This window comes from Eurosta solidaginis, chromosome X (assembly GCF_040869045.1).
Source record: "Eurosta solidaginis isolate ZX-2024a chromosome X, ASM4086904v1, whole genome shotgun sequence".
In the NCBI taxonomy this organism is placed as follows: domain Eukaryota; kingdom Metazoa; phylum Arthropoda; class Insecta; order Diptera; family Tephritidae; genus Eurosta; species Eurosta solidaginis.
This window is the reverse complement of record NC_090324.1, coordinates 169421807-169433128: the sequence shown is the minus strand read 5'-3', so window position 1 is coordinate 169433128 and position 11322 is coordinate 169421807. Positions and strand designations below refer to the sequence as shown.

General features: G+C 44.8%; 1 protein-coding gene across 1 annotated transcript; it reads left to right on the top strand.

The window, feature by feature from the left end:
* The first annotated feature begins 4208 nt into the window (after positions 1-4208).
* On the top strand, positions 4209-5854 carry LOC137234202 (uncharacterized). The gene is made up of 2 exons (XM_067757807.1): positions 4209-5659; positions 5751-5854. Exon 1 carries the CDS (start codon positions 4389-4391, stop codon positions 5595-5597), a length of 1209 nt encoding a protein of 402 aa, XP_067613908.1. The 5' UTR covers positions 4209-4388; the 3' UTR covers positions 5598-5659; positions 5751-5854.
* The last annotated feature ends 5468 nt before the right edge of the window (positions 5855-11322 follow it).

The following is an 11322-nucleotide window of genomic DNA, read 5'->3' as shown; positions in this document are numbered from 1 at the left end:
TTCGGAACTATTAGGTGATCATTTGAGGACATTTCCGGCATCATTTCTGGATAGTTTTCGGGATCCTTTCGGGGTCCAGTCAGGGTCATTTCGGGACTTTCGGGATCATTTAGAGATGGCTTTCAGGATTCGTCCGGGAACCCGTCAGGGTAATTTCTGAACTTTTCCGAGACTATTTCGGGATAATTTTGGGACCTTCCCAAGATCATTTCTGGATGGATTTTGGGATCAGTCCGGGATGCCGTCAGGGTCATTTTGGTATTAGGTGATCATTTGAGGACCTTTCCGGCATCACTTCTGGATGGTTTTCGGTATCCGATCAGGATCCCCTCGGAATCATTGCGGGACTTTTTCGGGATCATTTGGGGTCCCTCCCAAGATCATTTCTGGATGGATTTCGGGCTCTGTCCGGGATCCCGTCAGGGTCATTTAGGGGTGCGTTCGAGATCCCGTCAGGGTCATTTCGGGACTATATCGGGATCATTTCTGGATGGTTTATGGGATCCGTCCATGACCCCTTAAGGGTCATTTCGGGACTATTAGGTGATCATTTGAGGACCTTTCCGGCATCACTTCTGGATGATTTTCGGTATCCGTTCGGGATCCCGTCGGAATCAATGCGGGACTTTTACGGAATAATTTGGGATTCCTTCCGGCATCATTTCTGGATGGTTTTCGGGATTTGTCCGGGATCCCGTCGGGTTATTTCGGGACCTTTTCGGGGCTAATACGGGATCATTTGGGGATCCTCTAGGGGTCGTTTCGTGACTTTTTCTGTATTATTTCGGGATCATTTTGGGACCCTTTCGGCACAATTTCTTGATGGTTTGCCGGATCCATCAGGGTCATTTCGGGACCATTTTGGGATCATTTGGGGACCCTTCCGAGATCATTTCTGGATCCGTCCGGGATGCCGTAGGAGCCATTTCGCGATTTTTTGTTACTTTTCCGGGATAGTTTTTGCACCCTTCCGGGATCATTTTTGGATCTGTGCGGGATCCCATCTGGGTCAATTCCGGACTATTTCGGGATCATTTTGGAATCCTTCCGGAATCATTTCTGTATGGTTTTCGCGATCCATCGTGGATCCCCTCGGAGCCATTTCGGAACTTTTTCTGGAGTTATTCGGGATAATTTAGGGACCCTTCCTGGATATTTTCTGGATGGTTTTTGAGATCCGCCCGGGAGCCCGTCAGGGTCATTTCGGAACCTTTTCGGGATCATTTTGGAACACCTTCAGGGATCATTTCTGTGTGGTTCTCTGGATACGTCTAGAATCGTGTCGCTCTCATTTCGGGTTTTTTTGGGACTATTCGGGGAACTTTTGGAGACCCTTTCGGGGCATTTCTGGATGGTTTTCGGGATCCGTCCGCGATAGCGTTGGGGTCATTTCGTAGCTTTTTCTGGATAATTTCGGGATCATTTGGGATCCTATCAGGTTATCAGCTCATTTAGTTCTTTTTTTTACTCAATTACAAAAATAAAATGCATTAGACAGAAAACAAAATTTTAAACAGATAATAAGCAGGCTAACGCGAATAGCCCATATATTTAAAATTTTCCTTGCGGACGGGGCCGCGGGTAAAGGCTAGTATATATTATAAATGGGAAAGTTTGGATGTTAAGATGTTTGGATGTTTGGATGTTTGGATGTTTGGATGTTTGTCCAGACGTTTGTCTTTGTGACTCAATAACGCAAGAACGGCTGGACCGATTTGGATGAAATTTTGCACACATATAGCCAATAGTCTAGAAGGATCTACTAGCTATATAATTTTCAAAAGTGGCGTGGTCCCCGCCCCCTAGGAACAGTTATAATTTAATTATTATATTTTTTCGTCTTTGCGACTGAATCACGCCAGAATGGCTACACGGATTTTGATGAAATTTGGGACACAGACAGTAGTCTACTAGCGAAATTTTTTTCGAACATGGAAAGAGGGGTGGGGGTCCCACGACCCCTTCGAGAAATTATTTTTCATAATTTTTACACATTATAACTTTACGTATACTGGCCTTCACCAATATCACAGACTCAAGGGGTCAAATAAGTCGAGGGCTTACAAAGTAAACAGTGACACCCTCCGCCCGCCCCCTTTATCTCCCCCTCTGGTGTAAAATCCATAAATTGTTATAACTCAATCTAAATTTTCTCCTAAATCAATAGTTTTTGGTATCTGGTACATACAGAACGAGATCTAGACAATTTTGGAGGAACGATCAGTGGTCCTCTCCTCTACTCCCGCCATCCGCCCTCCATCAATTGTTTTTATTAGCACGCTTTTATTAGCTTTACCTGTATGTTTCTATCTAACTTTTTATTCGCTCCAATGCGCCTGCTGCCTTATTAACATGGTTTTATAATTAGCTTCACCTTATTTGTAATCCCGTAAGGGTCATATCGAGACCCTTCCGGGATCATTTCTGGATGGTTTTCGGGATCGGTCCGGGATTACGCCGGGGTAATTTCGGGACTTTTTCGGGACTATTTCGGGATCATTTTGGGACCCTTCCGGGATCATTTCTGTATAGTTTACGGGATCCGTCCGGGATCCCGTCGGGGTTATTTTGGAACATTTTCGGGACTATTCCGGAATCATTTCGGGACTATTTCGCGATCATTTGGGGACCTTCCGGCATCATTTCTGGATGGTTTTCGGGATCCGTGCGGGATCTCGTCGGGGTCATATGGGGACTTTTTCGGGATCATTTGGGGGCTCTTCCGGCATCATTTCTGGATGGTTTTCGGAATCCGTCCGGGATATCGTCGCGGTCATTTGGGGACTTTTTGGGGATCATTTGGGGGCTCTTCCGGCATCATTTCTGGATGGTTTTCGGGATCCGTCCGGGATCTCGTCGGGGTCATTTGGGGACTTTTTCGGGATCATTTTGGGGCTCATCCGGCATCATTTCTGGATGGTTTTCGGGATCCGTCCGGGATCCCGTCGGGGTCATTTCGGGACTTTTTCGCGACTAATACGGGATCATTTGGGAACCCTTTCGGCATCATTTCTGGATGGTTTTCGGGATCCGTCCGGGATCCCATTAGGGTAATTTCGGGACTATTAGGGGATCATTTGGGAACCTTTCCGGCATCATTTCTGTATAATTTTCGGGATCCGTCCGGGATGGCGACGAGGTGATTTCGGGACTATTTCGGGATCATTTGGGATACCTACCGGCATCATTTCTGGATGGTTTTTGGGATTCGTCCGTGATCCCGTCGTGGTCCTTTCGGGATTTTTTTCGACTAATACGGGATCACTTGCGGACCCTTTCGGCATCATTTCTGGATAGTTGTCGGGATCCCGTCACGGTCATTTCGGGAATATTAGGGAATCATTTGAGGACCTTTCCGGCATCATTTCTGTATTGTTTTCGGAATCCTTTCGGGATCCCGTCAGGGTCATTTTGGGACTTTTTCGGGGCTAATATTCGGGATCATTTGGGGACCCTTCCGGCATAATTTCTTGATGGTTTGTCGGATCCATCAGGGTCATTTCGGGACCATTTTGGGATCATTTGGGGACCCTTCCGAGATCATTTCTGGATCCGTCCGGGATGCCGTAGGAGCCATTTCGGGATTTTTTGTTACTTTTCCGGGATAGTTTTTGGACCCTTCCTGGATCATTTCTGGATCTGTGCGGGATCCCATCTGGGTAATTTCCGGACTATTTCGGGATCATTTTGGGATCCTTCCGGAATCATTTCTGTATGGTTTTCGCGATCCGTCGTTGATTCCCTCGGAGCCATTTCGGAACCTTTTCTGGAGTATGTCGGGGTCATTTGGGGACTTTTTCGGGATCATTTGGGGCTCTTCCGGCATCATTTCTGGATGGTTTTCGGGATCCGTGCGGGATCTCGTCGGGGTCATTTGGGGACTTTTTCGGGATCATTTGGGGGCTCTTCCGGCATCATTTCTGGATGGTTTTCGGGATCCGTCCGGGATATCGTCGGGGTCATTTGGAGACTTTTTCGGGATCATTTGGGGGCTCTTCCGGCATCATTTCTGGATGGTTTTCGGGATCCGTCCGGGATCCCATCAGGGTAATTTCGGGACTATTAGGGGATCATTTGTGGACCTTTCCGGCATCATTTCTGGATAATTTTCGGTATCCGTCCGGGATGCCGACGAGGTCATTTCGGGATTATTTCGGGATCATTTGGGATACCTACCGGCATCATTTAATGTACCATGTTACAAATTATCAAAATTTGTTGGAAGCATTTTAGAAAATATTATATCCGATGATCTTAATATAAAAAGTTCACTTCAACTTAAAGAAAAAATCAATAATTTCACAATTCAAGACGACGAAATTCTCATTTCATTCGACGTCGTATCTCTTTTTACGAATATACCCATACATTTAGCAATACGCACTATTATGCGAAAATGGGAAAAATTGGAGACACATACACAAATAGACAAAAAACAGTTCCAGACGATACTAGATTTCTGCTTACGTGACAACAATTATTTTTCATATAACAACACCATATACCAACAAATCTACGGAATGCCAATGGGCAACCCGCTATCTCCAACCATTGCAAATATCGTTCTGGACAAAATATTGGACGACAGCCTCGCTGAATTAAAAAGCAAAGACATATATGTCAAATACATAACCAAATATGTAGATGACATATTCGCAATTGTTAAAGCTAAAGACGTGGAAGACATACTAACCGTATTTAATGCACAGCATACCAGGATACAATTTACTAAAGAATTAGAGCAGAACAACAAAATTGCCTTCCTAGACGTAGAAATACACCGAAAAAACCAAAACTTAACGTTCAACTGGTATGCAAAGTCGATGGCATCAGGAAGAATTATCAATTATCACTCCAATCATCCATGGAAGCAGAAAATTAACACAGCAACAAGTCTAATAAGGAAAATACATCTTCTAAGTGACGGTGATTTCATAGAAGAAAACAAGAAGAAAATAAAAAATATTCTCTTCAAAAATAGCTACCCGAATACTCTAATAGAAAAGCTTATAATTAATACGACACAAGAAATGGACCACCCTAATTCATCAAATGGACAAACAGAAGCAAACACAAACAAAACTTATATTGGAGTTACCTATATACCCGGACTAACAAGTAATCAATCGCTCAGGAGAATTATGAAAAAAGACAACATAACATTTGCTCACAAACCACACAATACACTTAATCGTTTCTTTACAAAAACAAAAGACAAAATAGACAAGGGACAACAATGCAATGTAGTGTATAAAATTCAATGCAACGGTAACAACAACAATGTCTGCAATAAATGTTACATTGGCACAACGAAAAGAGCATTGAGAACGAGAATACACGAACATGAAATGGACGCAAAAAACAGAAAAACAAATACCGCGCTTTCTCAACACCTGACTGACAATGACCATACAGCTGATTTTGGGAACGCAAAAATTTTAGATGTTGAGAGAAGATGCAAAAGGAGGATGACACTGGAAAGTCTCCGCATCCAACAACATATGACGAATGTCATGAATTTTAAAGAAGACATTGACAATACAAATAGCGCTTATACAGCAATAATAAAAAATGATAAAAACAAAAATAGAAAATAAGAAAAATGAATGTGTCGATTGTCCTGTGATATTATTGTGTTTGTACAACTAATTAAATTATTGTGAGTTATTGTTTTAATGTTGAATTTGTAATGTTTATTGAAAATAATGATTACTTTTGTATTTTCATGTTGTTTGTTTGAAAATAGATAGACTTCCTGATGATGACGCGGATGCGTCGAAATGCATAGAAGAGAAAAGTAAAAAACTCTTGGTTTTTTTCTTTATACATATCGACCAAAACAGCTCCAACCCAGCAAACATTTTCATAAAGAATTTGGTCCAATCAACATATAAATCATTTCTGGAGGTTTTTTGGGATTCATCCGGGATCCCGTCGGGGTCATTTCGGGACTTTTTCTCGACTAATACGGGATCATTTGCGGACCCTTTCGGCATAATTTCTGGATAGTTGTCGGGATCCGTTCGGGATCCCGTCACGGTCATTTCGGAACTATTAGGGGATCATTTGAGGACCTTTCCGGCATCATTTTTGGATAGTTTTTGGAATCCTTTCGGGATCCCGTCAGGGTCATTTCGGGGCTTTTTCGGGATAATTTAAAGATGGCTTTCAGGATTCGTCCGGGAACCCGTCAGGGTAATTTCTGGACTTTTCCGAGACTATTTCGGGATCATTTTGGGACCTTCCCAAGATCATTTCTGGATGGATTTCGGGATTTGTCCGGGATGCCCTCAGGGTCATTTTGGGACTATTAGGTGAGCATTTGAGGACCGTTCCGGCATCACCTCTGGATGGTTTTCGGTATACGTTCAGATTCCCGTCGGAATAATTGCGGGACTTTTTCGGGATCATTCGGGTCCCTTCCGACATCATTTCTGGATGGTTTTTGGGATTCGTCCGGCATCCCGTCGGGGTCATTTCGGGACTTTTTCTCGACTAATACGGGATCATTTGCGGGCCCTTTCGATATAATTTCTGAATAGTTGTCGGGATCCGTTCGGGATTCCGTCAGGGTCTTTTCGGAACTATTGGGAGATCATTTGAGGACCTTTCCGGCATCATTTCTGGTTAGTTTTCGGGATCCTTTCCGGGTCCCATCAGGGTCATTTCGGCACTTTTTCGGCATCATTTAAGATTGGTTTTCAGGATTCGTCCGGGTTCCGTCAGGGTAATTTCTGGACTTTTCCCAGGCTATTTCGGGATAATTTTGGGACCCTCCCAAGATCATTTCTGGATGGATTTCGGGATCTGTCCGGGATGCCGTCAGGGTCATTTTGGGACTATTAGGTGATCATTTGAGGACTTTTTCGGCATCACTTCTGGATGGTTTTCGGTATCCGCTCAGGATCCCGTCGGAATTATTGCGGGACTTTTTCGGGATCATTTGGTGTCCCTTCCGGCATCATTTATGGATGGTTTTTGGGATTCGTCCGGCATTCCGTCGGGTTCATTTCGGGACTTTTTCTCGACTAATACGGGATCATTTGCGGGCCCTTTCGGCATCATTTCTAGATAGTTGTCGGGATCCGTTCGGGATCCCGTCAGGGTCTTTTCGGAACTATTAGGTGATCATTTGAGGACATTTCCGGCATCATTTCTGGATAGTTTTCGGGATCCTTTCGGGGTCCAGTCAGGGTCATTTCGGGACTTTCGGGATCATTTAGAGATGGCTTTCAGGATTCATCCGGGAACCCGTCAGGGTAATTTCTGAACTTTTCCGAGACTATTTCGGGATAATTTTGGGACCTTCCCAAGATCATTTCTGGATGGATTTTGGGATCAGTCCGGGATGCCGTCAAGGTCATTTTGGTATTAGGTGATCATTTGAGGACCTTTCCGGCATCACTTCTGGATGGTTTTCGGTATCCGATCAGGATCCCCTCGGAATCATTGCGGGACTTTTTCGGGATCATTTGGGGTCCCTCCCAAGATCATTTCTGGATGGATTTCGGGCTCTGTCCGGGATCCCGTCAGGGTCATTTAGGGGTGCGTTCGAGATCCCGTCAGGGTCATTTCGGGACTTCTTCGGGACTATATCGGGATCATTTCTGGATGGTTTATGGGATCCGTCCATGACCCCTTAAGGGTCATTTTGGGACTATTAGGTGATCATTTGAGGACCTTTCCGGCATCACTTCTGGATGATTTTCGGTATCCGTTCGGGATCCCGTCGGAATCAATGCGGGACTTTTACGGAATAATTTGGGATTCCTTCTGGCATCATTTCTGGATGGTTTTCGGGATTTGTCCGGGATCCCGTCGGGTTATTTCGGGACCTTTTCGGGGCTAATACGGGATCATTTGGGGATCCTCTAGGGGTCGTTTCGTAACTTTTCCTGTATTATTTCGGGATCATTTTGGGACCCTTTCGGCACAATTTCTTGATGGTTTGCCGGATCCATCAGGGTCATTTCGGGACCATTTTGGGATAATTTGGGGACCCTTCCGAGATCATTTCTGGATCCGTCCGGGATGCCGTAGGAGCCATTTCGGGATTTTTTGTTACTTTTCCGGGATAGTTTTTGCACCCTTCCGGGATCATTTTTGGATCTGTGCGGGATCCCATCTGGGTCAATTCCGGACTATTTCGGGATCATTTTGGAATCCTTCCGGAATCATTTCTGTATGGTTTTCGCGATCCATCGTGGATCCCCTCGGAGCCATTTCGGAACTTTTTCTGGAGTTATTCGGGATAATTTAGGGACCCTTCCTGGATATTTTCTGGATGGTTTTTGAGATCCGCCCGGGAGCCCGTCAGGGTCATTTCGGAACCTTTTCGGGATCATTTTGGAACATCTTCAGGGATCATTTCTGTGTGGTTCTCTGGATACGTCTAGAATCGTGTCGCTCTCATTTCGGGTTTTTTTGGGACTATTCGGGGAACTTTTGGAGACCCTTTCGGGGCATTTCTGGATGGTTTTCGGGATCCGTCCGCGATAGCGTTGGGGTCATTTCGTAGCTTTTTCTGGATAATTTCGGGATCATTTGGGATCCTATCAGGTTATCAGCTCATTTAGTTCTTTTTTTTACTCAATTACAAAAATAAAATGCATTAGACAGAAAACAAAATTTTAAACAGATAATAAGCAGGCTAACGCGAATAGCCCATATATTTAAAATTTTCCTTGCGGACGGGGCCGCGGGTAAAGGCTAGTATATATTATATATGGGAAAGTTTGGATGTTAAGATGTTTGGATGTTTGGATGTTTGGATGTTTGGATGTTTGTCCAGACGTTTGTCTTTGTGACTCAATAACGCAAGAACGGCTGGACCGATTTGGATGAAATTTTGCACACATATAGCCAATAGTCTAGAAGGATCTACTAGCTATATATTTTTCAAAAGGGGCGTGGTCCCCGCCCCCTAGGAACAGTTATAATTTAATTATTATATTTTTTCGTCTTTGCGACTGAATCACGCCAGAATGGCTACACGGATTTTGATGAAATTTGGGACACAGACAGTAGTCTACTAGCGAAATTTTTTTCGAACATGGAAAGAGGGGTGGGGGTCCCACGACCCCTTCGAGAAATTATTTTTCATAATTTTTACACATTATAACTTTACGTATACTGGCCTTCACCAATATCACAGACTCAAGGGGTCAAATAAGTCGAGGGCTTACAAAGTAAACAGTGACACCCTCCGCCCGCCCCCTTTATCTCCCCCTCTGGTGTAAAATCCATAAATTGTTATAACTCAATCTAAATTTTCTCCTAAATCAATAGTTTTTGGTATCTGGTACATACAGAACGAGATCTAGACAATTTTGGAGGAACGATCAGTGGTCCTCTCCTCTACTCCCGCCATCCGCCCTCCATCAATTGTTTTTATTAGCACGCTTTTATTAGCTTTACCTGTATGTTTCTATCTAACTTTTTATTCGCTCCAATGCGCATGCTGCCTTATTAACATGGTTTTATGATTAGCTTCACCTTATTTGTAATCCCGTAAGGGTCATATAGAGACCCTTCCGGGATCATTTCTGGATGGTTTTCGGGATCGGTCCGGGATTACTCCGGGGTAATTTCGGGACTTTTTCGGGACTATTTCGGGATCATTTTGGGACCCTTCCGGGATCATTTCTGTATAGTTTACGGGATCCGTCCGGGATCCCGTCGGGGTTATTTTGGAACATTTTCGGGACTATTCCGGAATCATTTCGGGACTATTTCGCGATCATTTGGGGACCCTTCCGGCATCATTTCTGGATGGTTTTCGGGATCCGTGCGGGATCTCGTCGGGGTCATATGGGGACTTTTTCGGGATCATTTGGGGGCTCTTCCGGCATCATTTCTGGATGGTTTTCGGGATCCGTCCGGGATGCCGACGAGGTCATTTCGGGATTATTTCGGGATCATTTGGGATACCTACCGGCATCATTTCTGGATGTTTTTTGGGATTCATCCGGGATCCCGTCGGGGTCATTTCGGGACTTTTTCTCGACTAATACGGGATCATTTGCGGACCCTTTCGGCATCATTTCTGGATAGTTGTCGGGATCCGTTCGGGATCCCGTCACGGTCTTTTCGGAACTATTAGGGGATCATTTGTGGACCTTTCCGGCATCATTTCTGGATAATTTTCGGTATCCGTCCGGGATGCCGACGAGGTCATTTCGGGATTATTTCGGGATCATTTGGGATACCTACCGGCATCATTTCTGGATGTTTTTTGGGATTCATCCGGGATCCCGTCGGGGTCATTTCGGGACTTTTTCTCGACTAATACGGGATCATTTGCGGACCCTTTCGGCATAATTTCTGGATAGTTGTCGGGATCCGTTCGGGATCCCGTCACGGTCATTTCGGAACTATTAGGGGATCATTTGAGGACCTTTCCGGCATCATTTTTGGATAGTTTTTGGAATCCTTTCGGGATCCCGTCAGGGTCATTTCGGGGCTTTTTCGGGATAATTTAAGGATGGCTTTCAGGATTCGTCCGGGAACCCGTCAGGGTAATTTCTGGACTTTTCCGAGACTATTTCGGGATCATTTTGGGACCTTCCCAAGATCATTTCTGGATGGATTTCGGGATTTGTCCGGGATGCCCTCAGGGTCATTTTGGGACTATTAGGTGAGCATTTGAGGACCGTTCCGGCATCACCTCTGGATGGTTTTCGGTATACGTTCAGATTCCCGTCGGAATAATTGCGGGACTTTTTCGGGATCATTCGGGTCCCTTCCGACATCATTTCTGGATGGTTTTTGGGATTCGTCCGGCATACCGTCGGGGTCATTTCGGGACTTTTTCTCGACTAATACGGGATCATTTGCGGGCCCTTTCGATATAATTTCTGAATAGTTGTCGGGATCCGTTCGGGATTCCGTCAGGGTCTTTTCGGAACTATTGGGAGATCATTTGAGGACCTTTCCGGCATCATTTCTGGTTAGTTTTCGGGATCCTTTCCGGGTCCCATCAGGGTCATTTCGGGACTTTTTCGGCATCATTTAAGATTGGTTTTCAGGATTCGTCCGGGTTCCGTCAGGGTAATTTCTGGACTTTTCCCAGACTATTTCGGGATAATTTTGGGACCCTCCCAAGATCATTTCTGGATGGATTTCGGGATCTGTCCGGGATGCCGTCAGGGTCATTTTGGGACTATTAGGTGATCATTTGAGGACTTTTTCGGCATCACTTCTGGATGGTTTTCGGTATCCGCTCAGGATCCCGTCGGAATTATTGCGGGACTTTTTCGGGATCATTTGGTGTCCCTTCCGGCATCATTTATGGATGGTTTTTGGGATTCGTCCGGCATCCCG